The sequence below is a fragment of the Dreissena polymorpha genome, chromosome 2 (genome assembly GCF_020536995.1).
Source record: "Dreissena polymorpha isolate Duluth1 chromosome 2, UMN_Dpol_1.0, whole genome shotgun sequence".
Taxonomy (NCBI): Eukaryota; Metazoa; Mollusca; class Bivalvia; order Myida; family Dreissenidae; genus Dreissena; species Dreissena polymorpha.
The window spans coordinates 94,506,074-94,528,225 of NC_068356.1; the positions used below are offsets into that span (position 1 = coordinate 94,506,074).

A 22,152-nucleotide genomic window follows, 5' to 3' on the forward strand; every position below is an offset into this window, starting at 1 on the left:
CTTCTGTATATAAATTCAATTCTTTAACGGGATCTGTGAACGCATATGTTCTTAAAATGTTGCAAACTATATAGAATATGCACTATATATAAGACAATCTGTTACAGTGTAAGACATGTACATCATTCTCCAAGTGTATGTTACGTAGTCTGTACACTGTTCTTGAATCAGTATTTGTATTATTTCTGTTATAAACATTACATAAACAAACTGGCCACTGATTTATTGTATTCAATCACATTACTTTGTAGATTATGTACTCTGTACTGATCTTTGCATTGCCTGTTCCAAGGCGGTGACCCCAGCTTTATTCTTCTATGTTTGTATGTTGTTTCGTATTGTGCTGTTTCGTACTGTTTCGGCAATTGGTCACATGCCTTAAATAAAGGACCAACGAATTGTATAAAATGAGAATGCAATACTGCTCCAGCAGCTGGAGTCTCACTTCGTTATATTATTACCAAAAGTCACTCCATATTATCAGTTGGCAAATTGTATTGTTTTCAAGACATCACGTTCTCATTTTCATCACAACAATTGTTTCAATACCTTGCCATTAATTGTGTTCAAGGGTTCCGAGGTGTTTGAAAGTGCAGCACAACTTTTCCATTGTAAAATCGATAACCATATTATCTGGCAAAATTTGCAAGAGTTTCTGGATAGATAACAAGTGCGCCGTTGTCTTCTATTGCAGCTATGGTTCGCGTCACTGGCTTCAAAGTCGTCTTCATAAACATCCTTGTAGCCCACGACAACCTTATGCTCGCTTTGATCAGCATATTGACGAATCAGAGAGGCATATTGGTCAGATTCAAAGGTACCATGAACTTAGTGGCTGAACATCATAAGGTACGCTTGTTTGTCATTCTCGAGCTCGTTTACACAATTTGTTTTATGCATTCAAAGCATTTCTTAAATTATTACACGTTTTCCATGCTCTTTTTTAAATAATGTAAATATTTGTATCAATCCACTTAGAAATGACATAAAAATATACACACGTTTACAGTCACGTCTTTTAGGTATTTCCTATTGACAAAGTTGTCTATTCAACGTTTGGAATATGAATTAGATATACCTTTAACGCGTCTAGAAAAAAACAGCAACGTTAACCTCATATTGAAAATAACGTGCACAAATACTGTGTTAAACCATGATTACCGGTATACAACCAGTAAGGTTTGTAAATATGAAGTAACGTTTTAATAAAACTCCTATGCCTCAAGGCAACAAAACACGATTCTTAATGAGGAACGAGTAGAACTAAAAAAGACGGGCCATTTCTATGCTATTATTCAAACAACTTATCCAGATAGCCTTTTTATCCCATTTGATTTTAATTCAATATCAATGTTAACGGAAAACAAAACGTATTTAATTGTTTTATTTATACCTACATATTCATCTTAATGTATTTCAATACGAGGTCTACCTAATGGAAACTGGTTAAGGTGCTGTTATTGCTATTTATTGATTTTAAAACACATCTTCATTTTAATATGTTCCAGTTGTTTAAGGTAACTATTTCTTATACCACCACTAACAATAATGCAACTACCCAAATGTCCTGACAGTTTGGGTAGCAAACTCCGTGGCATAATGTTGTCTGATTCAATGCTCCGCTGTTCTATTACACATCTTAGCACTTAAATGTTGCAGTATGAGAACCCGACGTCACCTGTAGGTAGCCGCCGTCTACAAAATCAAACGTGTACAACAATTAACTTTAATATATTCAGATGCAAACAGAATCATCGATAAGAAAATGATCTCCCCTATTAGATTAATAAGTGTTATCAGCCAACAATATTCGATCCCATGAATAACACATTGAGAAATGCATATTCATGTCTAGTACTTGAATGCATGTTTAAGTGCGACCTAAGACAAAAGAAGGAAGACTCTTAACAGTAATATGCTCTTCTTGAGCACCAAATATTTGTGAAACCTTTTGTACCAAGGATGAGAAAGGTCGCCATGGTGTAATGGATTTGGTGTCCGCCTAGCGACCGGGAGGTCACGGATGCGATCCCCACCGTGGGAGCGTTCTTTAGATTTCCCCCAAAGACACGTTTTACGTTATATACGTTTACATATGCAAATTAAAACAGCCACCAATAATAAGTTTAAACTAAAATCTGTTATTAGGGACTCAATGTGTAAGTTATTCATATTTAAAAGATATAAATTAAAATAGATATATGGTGAAACCATTCCGTTAGTATTAACAATGTGTTTGTTCCGTCTGTAGTGGCGACGCAATCGTACTGATGGTCTTCGTTAGAAGCGCGTGCAGAGCATTGGTCAGGTGGCTTTATAGCGGGTTGTGATCTTTCAGCAGACGATCTTCAAAATATGTATTTTTTAATTCACATATTTCTATTATGTCTTGAAACGATGACGACCAATGTTGTAAATATATAGATCACGCTATAGGGAGAACATCTATATATATTTACTGTTTATATAATGATATCATACGCTTAGAATCGCAACGTTGCATTACATTTGAAATATAAAATTCACTTACCGACGTTTCTTTTGAATCAGGCAAATGTAAATAACTAAGATGACCGCCAGAAGTCCAACCACAGACAATGCGGACGCTAACGCAATGATTATGAGGTATGACGCTTCAGTTTTATTGAGTTTTGGACCTTTATGCAAATATAAGCAAAGTGAAACTTAATCTACACCAGCACGAAAGAAAACTGGTATAATATTTAAGCCAAATCACACACGAAACGAATAGTTACACATATTTAAAGATCATATCCATTTTATATAATCTAATTACATCATATTAAGATTAAATCATAAGAAATGCATTTTTGTTTTTCGAAAAAAGGGTCACTTAAACAATGCATACATTAACTACATTCGACATAATAAATATATGTTGAGCTGCATATTGCTGGAAATGAAACATTTTTTAACATACGATTTATTTATAATGTTAAACCATAAACGTGTGTTATGACGAAGGATAAACAATTTCATATTAATGATACATCGTAACTATACAATACGTTTTGCAGTTATTATCAGCGGAGGTCAACACTGATTTTAATTCGCACGTTTTTACAGATAACAAGTTAAACGTGTTGGTGACGGCGAAAACTTGGTGTTCACTTACAAAAACAGTTCAAATCACTTGCAATAATACGCAATAGGCTTTTACTGCAATCAAATCGTTCAGATCATCCTGTGACGTATTGAAATACGTTGTATAAACTTGTTGTTGTATACTAATTACCTTAAACCCAATTGCCCTAATCTTTACAAATTTCCGATACGTACGACACTTAAACACTTAAGTGTTTAATATTTGATTCGAGCGTCACGTTTTGGTTTCCTTTTTTGTTTGTACAGTGTATGCGTACATTTGATTACAATCGTTACGGAAGCGCGTATATTAAATTAATAAAGGAAGTGTGAGGCTAAGCTAGTCCACAACCGGTTCTAACACCCAATGCTTCCATTGACGTTTGAAGGCGGTGATCCTATATTTACTCTTTTATGTCTATACATGTCGTGTTCTGTTATAAAAGAACAAGTCAGCGGAACTAATGAGTATTCTTAACTATCTGACAATTAACAAAATGTAACCTTGGCATACGAAGGCTTGTTTGAAATCACACCGGTAGTTATTCAGGCAGCAGTAACCCTCCGTCATTTGGACACAATCTACTCGGCAATCATCACAGTGGCTTGGTTCACCTTCATTCCAAAGATCGCTTGACACACCAGTGGCATCTTTCCACACAAAATCATTCGAGTAGTTGCGAGCACCGACCCAGACATCGATGGATAGATTCGCGGAATTTCGTCCCGTCTCTACACGGGCATTGTATAATTTTGAAAAATATTACATTATGAAGTCCATACAAATGTATTTGATGATAAGTATATTCAAAGCAATTTAAATGCATTTAAGATGTTATTTGTCTCAAAGAACAACAGCAAATATGCGTACAAAGATAATTTTTGCGAAAACAATGCATCTATCAGTGTTGCTTAAAAATGAATAAAAATGTATTGTAAACAATAGAATCAGAAGGCTATTTATAGATTATTTGTATGGCTAAGACAAAACGCTGTGTAAGCCTCAATCGTTTCATCAGTTCGTGCAGTTTTTACCACATGCGACCTGGTTTCGAAATGTTTTTATGTGCTTCAATATTTTTCTAAGAATGTCACCGAGCTTTTGAATTATATTGACTTGGTGACTTAGTTTTAGATCCGCCTAATTAAACACATAAAAAATAATATAAATAAATCGGTCCAAACACATATTCTGATAAAGTTTCATGCTACTTTTGGGAGATTTTCACATTAGTCATAATCAGGATCCTATAAGAAGGCAACTCCAACTTAACATGGGTGTGTTTGTTTGTTCATAGTGAAAATCATTTCTGAATTAAAGTGAGCTTGTATTAAATATGGCAGAGATAATATTGAAGTGATCCTGTTTACATTGCTTTATTGTTAAAATTTTTATATTAAAACCTATGTTTACCTTTGGTTTGTATGATCGACCTAACAACACGCAACTTAGTCAAGCTTTCCAATTTGATAAGAAACGCTCACACCTCGCATCGGCCTCGCTCCACGTTGAGCGACTTGTGTCATTGTACTTGTAACAAAAGGTGTCAGCCATTTGATAACCACTACAGCGTGCACCTGCTCAAGAATAGAGAATCAACATCAGAAATAGTATTTTGTTCGCATACACAAAACAAGTCGTTGTGATTATAAATACTGAACGGATCGGATTTTTAAAACAAACACTATCAGTGTTATGTTTTCTTATGTCCTTTATTAATATCTGGAAAGATTTGATTTTTTTTCGAACATGTGAAGATATGGCACATATTCGCATAAATCCAACTTGGCGGTTATGTGTTATTTTCATTCGTTTAACATTAGAAATATAAGATTTCGAAATGCTAATAACGTAACAGCTTTATGACGTCCAATTTTATACCTTCAATAAAGGATTCTGCGTCTTTTGAAATCCCTGCTTTCATCCGTGTTAGACTTAATTATTGGTAAGTATTGTTTTATTATCATCCGATTGTTGACCACCTATAGGAAAACGAAACTATAGTTGATCTATATGGATATGGTTCCTTAGTGAATATTAAATACAGTCATATTATTTGAAAACTAAAAGGTCTAAATATATTATATCTCCATATATCTTTTTTGGATATATTTGCTCATATGAAATTAAATTATATCGTATGATTTAGACAATAAAGGAAAGAAAACTTCCTTAGCAACAATTATACAATACCTTCAATAATATAACTTTTAATTAAAGACAACAACAAATAACATAAACATACCTAAGACAATGCACATTCAATTACTTCAAGACAAGGGTACGTGGAGTACTATATAATCGACCGAATTAATCATTGAAACTGTATACATTAATGTGTCTCTTAATTAGGAAGCCTTATGATAGTATGTCGCCAGCTTCTTTAAAGTTGTTTTGCATCCACCGTTTATGTTTAATCACACTCGTAAGTGTATTGTGATATCTTGGAATATACTCTCGTCAAATATGGATATAATTATATCGGACACTTAAGAACCAAAGGGAAAATATCAATATATTCAATATCATTAAGATTGCAGAGGTTACATTGTATATCCTCTCTTGGCGAATTATTGTGACGACCGACCTTAAAGTTTAATTTGTGGGATGATAACTGTAATTTGGCCAATGCATTATTGTATTTTAGATTATCCAACTATCTTATGATTGCTTATTTTGTAAACTTAAGTTTTATTCCTCTAAACACACAACGAAAGACGCTGAGTCTTCAAGTTACTGACCGCCAATCGTTAATATAGATATCGACAAGTTGGGTTCTTAGCTTTAGGATCAATATCTATATTTTAATAGATTTCGGATATAAAATGGCCTATTAATATAGAAAACAGGTCACTGTGAAATACACATAATTTGTGGTTGAATCCGATTTATTGGCATGCCAGTCCTCATGTTCAAGGATTTATCAAAAACACACATGAGTGTATTTAAACATTTACGTCAGAGCATCACACTTAAAAGAGTAATACTTAATAATAGAAATTATTACATTACTAAGTGGTTTATATTTCACCACAGAAACGTAATTTTATTTTTCTGATGCCATTAACTGGCAGCTATCTTACTAAGATCAAATATTTTGAATAGCAACAACAATAAGGAAAGGTAAACCCAACAACAAATCATGATGACGGGTCTTGGCGACAACTCATGAACCAATGAAATGCATTTTTGCGATCGCCTTACTGAGCACATTGCATCTTCACATTATCTATAAGCCAATGTTGTGGCAAAGGTTTCAGAAAAGAGAACAGGTTTAAAAGTATAGCCCATCTCTGTCTAACTACAGACCTAAACGACAACAAGTTCAACGTTCTATCCAACTTCTATCTAACTACAGACTTAAGCCGATGTCTATGCCAATGTTCGGATCATGTAACAAGTGCAGTGTTTTCCGTGGTTCTTAATTGTTAAACCCAAATCCAAGCTTTCTTGCTATTGTGCCAAGAGTTTCGGGAAAGATAACCAACGCTCCCTTTTTCTTCATCACTTTTTTAGATTTTCTTTCGTCACTGGCTTCTTGATCGTCTTCAAAAATATCTTTGTAACCAACGACGACCCTATGCTCCCTTTTCGCGGCGTATTGACCTATCAGAGAGGCGCACTGATGAGATGCAAGGGTACAAGGCACGTAGTGGCTGAACATCATGAGGTACGCTTGCTCGTTATACCCGAATTCTTTGACAAAGTCATTTGACATAGCCTCCAGGTAATCGTAACTTTCTTCGTTGTCGACACTCAGTCCTATCAGTAAAATAAAAAATAAACATGTTAAGATCAAGAAGGGGAGAGACGCTATAAAAAAAAACTCCGTCCCTTCTTTTCAGTCAAGCGATATTAAGCCATTATGGACAACCTTAAACGAACCATAATTAACGAACAGACCAATATCGGATGGAGAAATTGTGACTATGTGCGGGAATTTAAAATAGTTATAATAATAAAGCACAAGTCTTTATAAACTCATTAATGCCAAATAGGTCATCATACGATCAAAATAAAAGGAAGATATTAAAATCAAAATATATTGTGACAATAACAATGTATAAAATAAATACTAGCTTACCCAAACAGGTGACGAAGTTCTCCGTCGAAATCGAGCAACCTCGCCTCTCCGTGTGTATGCTGCCCTTCTGCGTTCAACACAACAACTACGCGACCATGGCGGGTGAATCTGCCACCGAACTGAGGCCGTTTTAGATCACAAAGAAAACTTTTATATTTATCCAGAACGCCGGTTTCGTTGCGCCGTATTTCGTCCCCCTTCATCAGGCAGGCAATCAGGAACTGCTCGTGGTCACCATCCCCTCTGCCGGGCAGATGTTGGGACATTATCTCGTTCGTGTACAGGCCCATCCCTCGCAACCGGAACATGAACTATGCGTATTTATTAATGATTATACCATCCATCCTCTTGATCGGTTATGGACAAATACTATCAATATTTGAGAGTATGCCTTTCTCGCTGGTTTGTAGTATTAAGATTTTGCTACAGAGTATGTATAACAGTTTTTTGCAACGTGGCCAACACAGTGATATGGTTCTATTTCTGTTATTTATCAATTGTATGGGATCCTTATTGTTGCATGTAAACAAATAACGTAAGGCCTTGTTTGTTCGAATAATTAATCAGATAACACTACGCCCATACATGACCTAATTTAACACCTTTACAGAGGGAATGTACGTAATTGTTCACGAAACATACATGATGAAATCTCTCATTTGTTACATTGATTTCACAAAAATATATTTATAATAAATGTTTACATTTTATATAGATAACGGTCAATTAAATGTCAGTATAAACAGCATCGGGACAGGTTACGCCCATCGTAAACGCATGTATACTCCTTGTTTTCTGTTTCTAAAAGCGAAATAGCGGTTTAAAACGGGCATCTATCGATAGAAAACAAACATTTGTCATAACATTTCTATGTGTATGTATGTATATTAGATCTCACATAATATATCATATATATTATATATTGTGTTTTTTATTCTGTTAGGTCTAGTTAGCCACGCCAGTGACATGCAATAAAAAACAATATGTTTATAAACTTCTAAAACTTGTTCCTGCTTTAAGGTTTATGTACATGCCAGTGTTGTCACATTCATAAAGGTAAACATTTAACTGAATATATAATGCAAAGATAAAACATGTATAACACGCGGTATTATTAATAAGCGTATTTTGTCATCAGAATTTACGAAAAATGATAATGGGTTTTTCACCCTACTTTCCACTGATAAATTTTCCAAATGCGTGCATTGATATCATTTTTCGATAATGTAAACATTCTTCTTCGCTGTGCACATGTGACCTAACTTTTTATTGTGATTGTAAGACGTAGTTTTGAATCAACTATGTAATACTAACAATGAAGCGTTTTGCAAAAGGTATATGTGGATTAAAGGCAGTAATAACAACAAAACAAAATACGTAAAGACGAAAAAAAAGAACATACGAATAACAGTTAAACGTATGATGGTTTTAGTAAAACAGCTCCCTTAAATATTGTTGTTCTACTACAAGTACGAAATATGGCTAAGTAAAACCATAGGGACCTTCAATTCAAAAATCCCTATGTATAGTATACATATTAACAATAGATACAATTTTCGAATCTCTTACACAACTTCATGGCTTGAACAATTGCCCAAATTCGCTTTTAAGGGCAATTAACTACCAAAATAAACTGTATTAAATAAAACACTTTGCAATGATCTGACATGTTTTAAGCAAGAAAATGTTATTCTAAATGTTCATAAACCGTTACATTAAGACATGTGTACAACGCTTAAAACTTATAATTCTAATCGTAAGGTCCATGTATCTTTATAATTATGCTCAATTGTTGGTTTAAAGCCATTGGCTGGTTTATTTTTATAGCGATTAAGAACTAATCCACAATTATATTTCGGCTAGAAATTCGTTGAAAAAAATGGATCAACGTTCGATAACTATGTTTCACTTTTATTTTGGATATGAGTAATATGTCTAAAACGCAACCTTGTGGTTCGAATTTCCCTAAAACGCGACTTAGTTGGTTCGATCTTTCCTAAAACGCGACTTTGTTGGTTCGATCCCTGCAACTAATATCTAACCAATATTGCTTTTTATTACCTGACTATTGCATTTAAATGCCAGACGATTATAGATAATGTAAACGAATTTAATATGTATGCTTTTTTAAAATATGCAGTAACTTATGCAATTACATGCGACTATGATAGCGGTCTACTTTGTTACAGCAACTGCATCGGGTTATCAAAGAGTATAGAATTTGCTTAAAGCGTCTGAAAATTAAACAAATATGAAAGAAATTGTGTCAAAGTTCAGTTGCATAAATGTGTCCGAGTTCATAAATTTCACTGATTTTATGTTTCGTTTCCAGCAAAACATCATACATATTTACTGTTATAAACAAAGTATATTTCTGAAATTTAAATGCCTTGGCAGTTGTTATACAATTCGTTTGATGTATGCTGTTGTTTATGGAAGTGAATATAGTGCTAGTGTTCAGCCCATTTTGTTGATCAGGAATTTTGGCAGTTTAATCCCTTGCATTTAATTGTAAGGTACTTTTTTTTATAGGTCCGTGTTAGTAAAACTTACAATAATATGAAACACTCAAATCACAGGAAATACACACTATTCAACACTTTGACTCAATAATTAGATATATTTCCGCGTTTCATGAATATTCGTTGAGAGCCACTACATTTATCTTCCGTGTAATTTGTGTTGTGATATGCTTTGCTTGGTTTCATGATAAAGAGTTAAAGATCAAATTTGGAGTTTATTCAATCAATACTGTAACACCGCTTTAAGGTAGATTGTGATTATAACATTTTAGATGAATATTGGTTATTATTGGTAAAATATTAGTTAGATCTTGGTTTAAATTGGTTCTATTATGTTTCATTTACCTTTCTTGTAAGCAAATCTTTGTTATGGACACAATTTATTAATTATGAAATGAGCGTGAACTTTGATTGAATGTTTGCCAAAACTTTACTTCTAACAATGTGATTTAAGTATGCATTTTGACAGAATGTCTGTTGGCTTGAAAGAACAAAGCCGGTTTGATGTACATCTTTGAGAGGCAAAGGTGTTTAAACATTTTAATCGATTATGTTGTAGACAAATCACGCTCTGTTACGTTTTAAAGGGAGATTATACGATTTTGTCACATATTTATGAATTTGTATAAAAATGTGAAAAAACAATTATACATATATTTCAATATACATTAAAATAAAAGGTAAGAAGAACATGTGTCGAAAAATGCGAAATAAGCCAGATACTTAATTCTGAAATTGAAAATGTCAGTACAGTCGAATTCGCCAGCATGCATATCATGCATGTACGATGTGAATCTAAATTTAGTTTTACGGATCATTTTTAGCGTGAGCGTTAGCTCACACTAATGTTACAGACCATATTTTGCAAATCAGTATGTGCTTAGGAGCCTTAGGTACGGTATGAAAAGACAACCACTGCCTGTTGCAGCAGACAACAAATGCTTTATAGAGCGTCTGCTAGGAAAGATAACCACCACATTTGCCTGTTTATAGTTCACCACTGGTACACTGCAGAGGGTTTATATGACTTATAGTGTTTAACAGCTTGTAAGACGAGATTGGCCAGTCTAGTGTTTATCATTGAAATCTGTACATATTGGCTGCTTTCAGGGAAAACGGGGCTTAATGCATGTCAAATAAGATTAGCCTGTGTATACTAATTAGCATGTGCAATGCGCACAAGCTAATCAAGGACGACATTTTACAACAGCGAACACCTACAGTGCCTTTAGCGCTTTGATAATTTCCTGCAACGATATATATTCATACGACACACGAACACTAACTCTGATCCTAATAAAAGACGAAAGCTTTGGATATTGAAGGAAAATATGTACGAAATATCTTCGTCACAATCGTCTCGGGGCGCTAGTTTGTCTTTGCTGCAGTTTATGAAATTCGTCTTCAATGTACAATTTGTCTTGCCTATTTTGTGTTATTGTAACATATTTTTATCAATATATTACAATTTAACACATATAAAAATCGTATAATCTCCCTTTACGTATGAAATCTTCTTTTTAAATCCTACGTTTCATCCCTCATTTAAAAATGATATGAGCCGCGCTCTGTGAACAGGGGGTCGAATACATGTGCGTTAAGTGTCGTCCAAGAATAGCCTGTGCAATCCAGGGACGACATGTTTCGCCTAACCTTTACGTCAAGAAGAGCCTGCCTTAAAATGAAAATTAACATAAAAGCGGAAAATGTAGTCGCTGATTAGCCTATGCGGATGCACATGCTCATCTGGGACGACATTTTACGCACATGCATAAAATCTTCTTTTCTCATAACACGGCCCATACAAAAAATGACATCGTATCATGCACATACCACAGTCGTTCGTACCCAATAGTTTGTGAGGGTTATGGCCTAATGTTTTCAAGGATTTTGACATTGAAAGCAAATAGGATGATTATGAAACAACAAAGTTTAGCCTGTTAATTGTTAATTCCATCGTCACACTACAATCTTTTAACAACTAGGCCAACCATTTGGCGATATCCATAACCCATAAAAATCATGTTGTCTACATAATAATTGATATCAAAATCCCTTATGTATGCATGTTTTGTGGGACACGAACTAAAATGATCTTATAAAAATGTTATCACAAAATACATTTATACCAAAATACCATCCATCAAATATCTGGACTTCATAACTCTTAACTATATCGAAACTAAAGCAATCTTGAAACATTTACACAGTGTTCACATATTGGGGCTTACACGTGTTACATCTATAGAGGACCACGAGTGGTGAACACTCACATAGATAAGAACAAAGAACAGAGTGATGTTTCGTCTGTTAGTTAGGTGACATTTGTTTTCTTTAACAGATGTAATCACACCAGGACAATGCTTTATTTGCTGATAATAGTGGTCGTTTCCTGCTTACTGGGGCTACTTCCGGGACGGATAGCCGTTCGGCTGGACCCGGAAGCGCGCATGAACACGGTAAGCAGGTCATAATTAATGTGTTTATGGTAACTTTGTATGGTTTGTTGTATACGTTAATTGTTCAATATAGGTTCGAAATAAATCTGGCATGTAATTCGTTTAGAAACACTTGCATCTTAAATATATTGACAGGGCCTTGTTAAAAGATTGTCGAAATAAAAGAACACTATACATTAGAGAGTGAAATACCACTGATGACGTAGACACATATTGAAAAAGAACAGCTTCGTGTATGAAATATAATCAGTACACATTGATTAAACTATGAAGCATTTCAAACGCGAAGCGATTGAATTATGTAAACTGTTTTCAGTTAAATGTGTTACAACACGTGGATTACTTACATCAAGTATAACATAACGGTGATTGAATCAGAATGGCGAAGTGGTCATGACCGTATCGGTTTGATCAAAATTACAATGGTTCTAGCCTTGTCGAGGACAAACTTTTTTCCTTAATTCCATTCGTGTGATTTGAATGGAGCTCTACAGTTATGTTTTTAAAATCAATCAATGTAAGGCAATTTCTTACACACTTCATAAACACGCCGTGTATGCGGATACTTTGATTACAGATGGCACTTCGATACCAGATAACAACAAAAGCCACGCGCGAAAGTTGAGTTCTTCAGCTTTTTTGCATTAATGTTCTGTTTATTTGGTTTAAAGACACGTAACATTGTTTGGTCGATTAATGGTATAGTACTTTGTATTGCGAAGCAAGAAAGTCGTGAAAAAAAAACAGTGGATTATAAAAAAGTGATAAAATTTCATCGATAATCGTCATGAATTCGATGATCAGTACGTATTTCAACAAAATTAAAATACTTGGAAATAAATCAAGAACGTGCCAACTATTCGAAATAAAATATCAATATGTCCATTAATGTTACAACATGTTTAATTTTAGTTGAATAACGTATTTGAGTAAATTCAAATGTTTTAAGAGTCGGATGCCAAATTTTCATGGACACTTCTTTTACCGATCATCTCAAAGACAATGGCACTTCGATTCCAGATAACTCGAAACTTTTTACCAGATATAACACACTCTATTTAGTGAATCAGAAATGCAGAATTCGCTGTGGAACACTGCTATAGTTGCCAGGCAATAAATAAAAATGTATGTACTGACTTAAATTAAAAACGAATTACCGAAACATGTTCTTATCTCTTTGAAATATGATAATAAAAGGGAATGGGAAGTGTAAAGGGAAGTGCTTCCTATAAGTAGAGCTCAATATAAAGGGAGTTTTCCAATCTCTTTTAAATTTTGTGGCTACGCATTAGTTTCGTCTGCATGATGCGATTCTAATGAGCACCAATGACAAAGGATTTTATGAGGTGTATTGGCCGCTTTAAGACCGCTTGCTCCCCTTTTCTAGAGTCCTGCTATAAGTTAAATTGAACACAGTCGTGTTGATCCACATGATCCGTTGTATTTTCAATTCTCTTTATCTTAGTTTACCACTTAAAAACAAGTTTATTATTTAGACAATTATTTTCGGTCGTCACTTGAAATATATTACTTCAGAAATAAGCAGTTGAATCTTATTTAAAATTTGCACTTATAATATTAATTATATAAATTAATAGATATAAGATTTTTGAAAACGAACAACGCCATTGGTTATATTTTACATGTGTATGTAATTACGTTATGCATAGATTCCCAATGTGTCGGGCTTGACAATGCAAATTGATTCGTACTTCAAAATGTTTGGTAAGAATAGCCATAATATACATAAATGCATTTTAGGTAGAAGATAAAACTCGGTTATCAGAGTGCCCAATTTGTTGAAAGTCTCTGTTATCCGAAGTGCCCTATATCGGGAATCAAAGTATCCGCAACTTCATGAATACCACCTATTAAAACATGCTCTATCTTCGTTTATATTTCATTAAATACTCTCAAAGTTTCAGTATTTGAAGCACGGTGAGAAACTCTACATGCTGTAATATCAAACAATTTCTTGCAATATTTTTAAGTAGTTTTATTTTGTTGAAATGTTTACTGTTCATCCAGTTTATGCTGTTTTCCGACCGAATTGTCTATTTTTTGGGCAAAACTGTACCATTCTTCCGTGATGTTTTTCTTTGCAATAGAAAAGGATACACCATTTATAAACTCGCCTTGTCTAAAAACTAATTTTTATGATATAACTTTAAAAAAAATGATGAACTTACCTCTCGCGCGTGGCTTTTGTTGTTATCTGGTATCGAAGTGCCATCTGTTATCAAAGTACCCGCATACCCAGCGTGATCAATGTCCAAATCTGTGAACAAGTCCCTTTAACTCAAAACTATGTTACTCGTATACATATACCTTTCTAAACACAAAATTTACATTATAATAAAGATGAATTAGATCATGACAAACATAAGGTGGAATAGAGAGATAATATGTTATGATCATATGATTACTTTAAAAAATATGGCATTTCAAAAAATAACACAATAGGAAACAGTCCTACGACTTTCCGGAATACCAAAACACAGCAATGAGACACACATTTGATAGGCGACGTATACCTCTGTGTAAACAATGCCGGTGAAATAACAATAATCGTTAAAACGTATCGAGTAAGTTTTGCGCACTACGCCACTAGTAAAACATGACATAAAACAAACAGATCTAGAATAACTGTGTAAACAATGCTGGTGAAATTACAATATCGTTAAAAAGTGTCGAGTTAGTTTTAGCACTACGCCACTAGTTAACATGACATAAAACAAACAGATCTAGGATTACGGACGTTATACACAAACAGTATTTAATACGTAATACCGTGAGTGCCATCGTTGTAACACATAAAAATCCAGATGCGATAGTGCGATAGTTCGATGGCGACAATGCGATAGTACGATGACGACAGTGCGACAATAAGATGGCGACAGTGCGACAATAAGATGGCGACAGTGCGATAGTACGATGGCGATACTGCGATAATACGATGACGACAGTACGATAACAGGATAGTACGATGGCGACAATGCGATAATACGATGACAACAGTGCGACAATACGACGGCGACAGTGCGATAGTACGATGGCGACACTGCGACAATGCAATAGTGCGATAATACAATGACGACAGTGCGACAATACGATGGCGACCATGCGATAGTACGATGGCGACAATTCGACAATGCGATAGTGCGATAGTACGATGACGACAATACGATAAAACGATATCGACAGTAAGACAATACGATGGCAACAGTGCGATAGTACGATGGCGACAATGCGATAATACGATGACGACTATGGAAGGGAAAGACCGCCAATATTATTTATCACGAGAAATGTTGCACGTGTTGAGTATTCAGCTGATATGTTCCATGTTGCAATTATAGATTATAGATACATGTCAAATAATATCCGTTCAAATAAACAATGTTTGATAATTAATGTTTCAATTTTCAACAATGTTAATTTTTAAGGTGGATACATCTCAATTGTTCATTTTGTACATTGTCCAATTAAAACTGTTCAATGACTAAAACATGAAATGTTCAAAATGTAAAATATACATTTACTTTTATTTTTAAATCACATACACAACGCACAAAACTGTGTCACAACTATAACGCTTCTTAACAAATGTGAATGCTAAAGTATACAAATTTGCAATAGTAACTTTAACGAACCGCCGATTACCACTGTGAGCATGTAAACACGTCTGGATTAGTAATCGCGTATCTTTACATCTTGCAATGTTACAAGTTGACATTTGAACAGTTGGAAAGTTAGCCAGGAACCAATGCCTCGCCTACGGACCGGGAACCATTGTAAATGTAAACAATGATTCTTCTAGTGCACAGGTGTTGGGCGCACGACCAAGTCACTTAAAGTAAACACTATCAATATGTCATAAAACAACATAACATGACAAAAAAAATCTGAATTAATATATATTTATATATACAAGGTAGGTATCTCTTGCCACAGGAAAATCACCTACATCAACATTTTTACGACATTAAGTGCCTAAATGGCGGTCGATTTTCGTAAACTATGTACCATTTTGTTGGGAAAGTTTGCCTCGTGACGAAACATGACCACGAAAGGCTACTTGCCAACATAAACTACAAGAAAACACTTCTCGACCTCGTAGACATGCTAGGTCGGCTCTCGTCTGACCGAACGTTCAGTGCCGATTTTTACAAGAGTAAAAGTATCGAAATACCCCAGCTACCGAACATAATCCGCATTAGTACAATAAAGAAATAGGAATTTATCAACTAACAACACATATTTGTCTTTTTGTCCACACCAAACACTAATATAATCGTTATGTTCGAAAGTTTATTTCAATCGTGTACGATGATCTGTCCTTCACCTTACGCTATTTATCTAACTATTGGTTCCGCACCTCAGAGTTACCGAATACCTGAAACCGAGAACCGTATTTACATTGAGTGTCTGATCGACATGGAGCTGGACTCGAAATAGCCGATTAACAATTCCCGATTTACAACGATTTCGACGTTATAACGCAAACAAAAGGACACATCTGTGATGTTCGTGGTCATTTTTCGTCACGAGGCAAATTTTCCCAACAAAATGGTACATAGTTTACGAAAATCGACCGCCATTAAGGCACATAATGGCTTAAAAATGTTGATGTAGGTGATTTTCCTGTGTCAAGAGATACCTACCTTGTATATAGGTCAAAATTATGAAAAATGTTGTTTTATGACATATTGATAGTTTTAAAGTGATTTGGCCACGCGCCCAACACCTGTGGCTACTACTAATGACAAGTTGTACCCTAACACAGGTTGACTTGAAAATTCGTTGTAAAATGTAATAGTGAACACTTGTTAGATGCTGACTTATATCAGATTACTAAAACCGATCGTACACCTTAGAAAATATTCAACATGCTAATGTAACTAGTTTGTCACCAACTTACTTTCAGATGGATCTATTATCTTTTATTTATTATTATGACAACAATATTAGGTATATGAAAATGTAGACCATATAATGCACAATCTTCATTTTCAGATCTGTAGTTTAAGAAGTTACATGTTTGTTTTTAAACATTTAAACATTTTGTAGAATCGGAACATACAACATTTAACACTTTACACTTGTACAAAACATATATTAAAATGTTGCATTTAAAAAATTCTCTTTTAAACAAATGAGCTGAATATTCAACACGTGCAACATTTCTGTAGATGAATAATATTGGCGGTCTTTCCCTTCCATAGACAATAGTGTGATAACGCGATAGTACGATGGGGACAATGCGATATGACGACAGTGCGACAATACGACGGCGACAGTGTGATAGTACGATGGCGACAATGCGATTGTGCGATAATACGATGACGACAGTGCGACAATATTATGGCGACAGTGCGATAGTACGGTGGCGACAATGCGATAGTACGATGGCGTCAATGCGATAATACGATGACGACAGTGCGACAATACGATGGCGACAGTGCAATAGTACGATGGAGACACTGCGATAATACGATGACGACAGTACGATAACGCGACAGTACCATGGCGACAATACGATATAACGATGGCGACAGTACGGTATGTCTTTCGCATTGTCGCGATCGAACTATCACACTGTCACCATCGTATTGTCGCATTGTCGCCATCGTACTATCGCGTTGTCGCATTGTCGCAATCGAACTATCGCATTGTTGCCATCGTACTATCGCATTGTCGCCATCGTACTATCGCATTGTCGCTATCGTACTATCGCATTGTCGCCCTCTGGATTTTAATGTGTAACAACAATGACCTAACGGTATTCCGGTATTTAACGACCGAGGGTAGGGTGTTGTTTTTCAATGAAACCCATTAATTGACAACTATTTTTCTACACAAAACGAATGTTCTGTACGATTTATATATACAACATAAGTCGAAACATTTTTGGTGTTTTATATCATTTAATAATATTATTGACAGAAATTCAATATTAAGATCTGCGATTTCTGGCTTCTCGCAATATATTAAACTGATATTTGAAGATGTATATTACACAAGCGGCTAATAAGATATTCTTATATTTCGGCTGTATTTCGGTATTTTGGTTAGTCATGTAACCCAATAAGAAACATTCGTGGTAAAACACACTCGTGGTGTGATTTCCTATAAATCACATAACCCAAATCTTGTTTATAAATCATTATACAACAATTAATCGAATATCAATTTTTGAAAAGACGTGGGTTTACAATTTCAGACCCAGCTAATCCGCTACCAAGGCTACCTGTGCGAGGAGTACACGATAAGCACTAGCGATGGGTACCTGCTGCAAATCCAGAGAATACCACGTGGTCGCCTTAGCAACACAACAGGTAACTCGTGAAGCACGTGGAAATCAGCATACCATGTATGGGCTGGCGTTCGTTTTTGATTTTCAAAAATCGTTCATATTTTCCACACACTTATATAGGTAGAATTATACCTGTATATTTGTAGTCGATTAACAATGTCTACATTTTTAGTATGAGTAATACAATAAGTAAAAAAACCTGGTATGCATGAGTACACACATTTTAGCGCTACTTACGATCACTTACGTTGGTACGCGGTAAGACTTTCACAATACTTTGTTTGGGCGGTAATGCAGCGTCTAAATTCCAACAAGATATATCTTTAATTTGACCTAGTGACATAGTCTTAAATCCAAAGTCTTACACCCTAAGACTGAAATTGACTTTAGTATAATTGACCAAGTTTCTTGAAAAATAGACGTTTACGTGACATTTGAGTGTCTAAAACATCTGAAAACGCGATATTTGATTTGTATGCACGTTTTAGAATTATTGTATTTTTTTAATGGACCTTGTACTGAGAAAAAGAAGTCTCATGCATGTGCGTACAGTGTCGTCCCGGATTTGCCTGTGCAGTCCACACAGGCTTCTCGGGGACGTCACTTTCCGTCTAAACTTGATTTTTGCTAATAAGAGCATTTCTTTAAACAGAAAATATCATAAAAGCGGGAAGTGTCGTCTGCGGACTGCACAGGCTAATCTTGGAAGAAACTTAACACACATCCATTAAACCCCCTTTTCACAGAGCACGGCTCAAATGTATTTTAAAGGCCACTGTTATGTTTTGTGTCATACGACTAGGTGGACGTAGTCCGGTACTTCTTTGGCACGGTCTGCTCTCGTGCTCTGCGTGCTGGGTGGAGAATCTCGCCAACAACAGCCTCGGTTTCATCTTGGCAGACGCCGGCTTCGACGTGTGGCTGGGAAACAGCCGCGGTAACTCGTACGGACTTAAGCACGTGACCTTGAACACCAGTCAACCTGAATTCTGGGCGTTCAGGTTAGATTTAGTTAAATGGTTGGTATTATAATTTTTAGTGTATGATTGGAGACGATTTCAATTATTTACCATTCACATGTATCTTCAAGTGAACGGTCAATGACAAACGATACAAGCACGACAAAACGTTTGCGACAATCAGCCGACATGTATTCAGCATGCGATTGTTATTTATGCGATGGGGGGAGGGGGCTGAATTCACCAAGGGTGTCTGTCCGTCTGTCTGTCCTTAGACTCAAACTTGTTCGCAAAGATTCTTCTACACTGTGTAACGTGCATTATTCAAGTTCGCATGCATCGCTTTTCACGATATAAAGTTGTGCATGCTCAACATACCGTTACTAATCTACGTATTAACCCAGGATTACTTAAACAGCATTTTAAAATATGACTCATTTTCAAGAACAATGTATGAGCGATGTTATTCAATCAAGTATAGTCTATGTTGTCGGTTTCTGCAACTACTTTGTAACATAACATAACGTTTGAGCAGTCCTTTTGCTGTATGTCTTGTCTATGCGGTCTTGATCAAACACTATCTTCATATACCTCTATATGCCCTGGTCATTTTAGGAAAGCTACCATAACTAGCAGTAGACATTTTAATGAGTCCGCTAATAATCAAATGCTTATAGTGCGTACTTAAAATTGGTGAACATACCATTTACATTTTAATACTCAAAAACCAAGACACAATTTTCACTTAAATCAATTACATGCATTTAAAATAACTAATATGCACTTACCGAATCGCCAACTACATACCTTTAAATTATAACTCGAAGACAAATTAAGGGCTTTTCTATAAACGAAAACATACAGTAAACAAACTATTTCGAAAAAAGGGAACACCACATAATTATTCACTTTTATGTAACCTCCAGTTTTGACGAGATGGCGCTTTTAGACCTTCCGGACACGGTTCGCTTCATCCTTGGGGTGACGGGCGCTTCCAAGCTTCAGTACGTGGGTCATTCCCAGGGGACGGAGATAGCGTTTGCAGCACTGTCTCGGGACCCGGACCTAAACGATTTGATCGGCATGTTCGCCGCACTGGGGCCCGCGGCGTACCTCGCCCACGTGAAGAGCCCCGTAAAACTGCTAGAGGATCTCTCTGAGGATGTAAGTTAATTAAAACAAATAAGCCTCACTATAGGAAAACGGGGTTTAATGCAGTTGCGTAGTGTCGACCCAGATCAGCACAGGCTAATCAGGGACGACACAATCCGCTTGTATGATATGCTTTGCTCAAATTCATTTTAGTGGGAAAGTGCCGTCCGGATGGCATAGTTAAATCTGGTAAGAAACTTTACGCACGTGTATTTACTCCCATTTTCCCAGAACGAGGCTCAAATCGAAAACGCAACAGAGGGATCGATGACAAAATAGTGACCAACCAATCAGCCCAAAATGTTATATTGACCGAAGCCGAAGCTGATGTCCGTACACACTTTTGGGCTTCCTTGCTGAACACTATAATGCCATTGGGACTGAAGTGAGGTTTCATATTTCTTATATTGTAATGACGATTTGTATCATGTTGATCAACATGTGTCTCATCAACTGTTTAATTAACACACATCCTAACCCCCAAAAAATGTATAACTCACAAATTTGGTTACAATCTGGAAAAAAATATTTACACTTTGAAATATGCTTCAAATAAAATGATTTAGTTGAGAATCATTTCAAATACGTTTGAAGAATCTATATTTACCATATAAAGGCATATAACACACTATTATAAACATGTCCAAAAATTGTAGGAGGTCCACAAGTGGTTCGGTTACAACGACTTCCTGCCTCGCTCGGACCTGTTACCGATCATATGTGAGGATAGCATGGCCAGCACGTGTGAGGATGTACTTTTCCTGCTGTGTGGGCCCGATTCCGGAAACACAAACAAGGTAACAATGGCAACGCACCGTGATTGCAACGATGCTAGTGGATTTTGTGCTTGAGATCTTGGTTGACAAAACGATAAGCACTGTGGTCACAGAAGGGAGGCCAATAGTGGTATTATATATATATATATATATATATATATATATATATATATATATATATATATATATATATATATATATATATATATATATATATATATATATATATATATATATATATATATGCTATAATAGAAACAAGGAGTGCAACTTCATTTGCCGTAAAACTACACCATCTTTACTGTAAACCATGTCACTCGAAAAATTTGTTAGGAATCAACTAAATTAACATCAGTGCCCTTGATCCAGTATTTCGATACCAGCCCTCAGAAGTTGAAACTCGTGGAAAAAAATTTGGTCGGACACAAGTATGTCCAATATAGCTTCAATTTCCGATCGTTTCAAACAGAAGAAACACAAAGATTACATGACTGTTCGTCATTTAAACGGTTAGTTCCCAAACAATACATTTTATAGTCATTCACACACCATCAAAAGTGTTTTTCACTCCGATTTGTAAATCAACAACCAAGAGCTTTAATTTTTAAAAGGAAGTACGGGAATCCTCTGACGTCATTGAATAAAGCACACATTTGCTACGGGTCTTTTTATTGGTTGGGCGGAATTTCCCGAGGATCTCCGTAAAAAGGTGAGTGAGAAATTGATGAAAACCGACCAATCGTATTTTGTGTTACAAAATCTCTGACGTCATCAAAGG

General features: G+C 35.5%; 2 protein-coding genes and 1 long non-coding RNA gene across 7 annotated transcripts in view; 1 reads left to right on the plus strand and 2 right to left on the minus strand.

The window, feature by feature from the left end:
* Positions 1-1,386: 1,386 nt before the first annotated feature.
* LOC127868112 (uncharacterized) lies at positions 1,387-5,149 on the minus strand. The gene is made up of 4 exons (XR_008043888.1): positions 4,988-5,149; positions 4,520-4,683; positions 3,610-3,837; positions 1,387-2,657 (listed from the first exon to the last, which is right to left on the minus strand). It is a non-coding gene; the product is annotated as an uncharacterized LOC127868112 (long non-coding RNA).
* An 827-nt stretch (positions 5,150-5,976) lies between these two features.
* On the minus strand, positions 5,977-7,639 carry LOC127868111 (uncharacterized). Its single transcript, XM_052409722.1, has 2 exons — positions 7,191-7,639; positions 5,977-6,868 (listed from the first exon to the last, which is right to left on the minus strand). Exons 1-2 carry the CDS (start codon positions 7,496-7,498, stop codon positions 6,814-6,816), a joined length of 363 nt encoding a protein of 120 aa, XP_052265682.1. The 5' UTR covers positions 7,499-7,639; the 3' UTR covers positions 5,977-6,813.
* Positions 7,640-9,825: 2,186 nt separating this feature from the next.
* Positions 9,826-22,152, plus strand: part of LOC127868116 (lysosomal acid lipase/cholesteryl ester hydrolase-like) — a 165,953-nt gene continuing 153,626 nt past the window's right edge. Inside the window, exons 1-5 of one of the 5 annotated variants that reach the window (XM_052409734.1) lie at positions 11,993-12,171; positions 18,395-18,509; positions 19,290-19,488; positions 20,373-20,610; positions 21,255-21,395. In XM_052409734.1, coding sequence (XP_052265694.1) covers positions 12,073-12,171; positions 18,395-18,509; positions 19,290-19,488; positions 20,373-20,610; positions 21,255-21,395 — 792 coding nt within the window. In that variant the 5' untranslated portion in view covers positions 11,993-12,072. Of the gene's footprint in view, positions 9,960-11,992; positions 12,172-18,394; positions 18,510-19,289; positions 19,489-20,372; positions 20,611-21,254; positions 21,396-22,152 lie in introns of those variants that run through there. The other 4 variants (XM_052409733.1, XM_052409732.1, XM_052409729.1 and 1 more) reach the window with 4 other exon arrangements.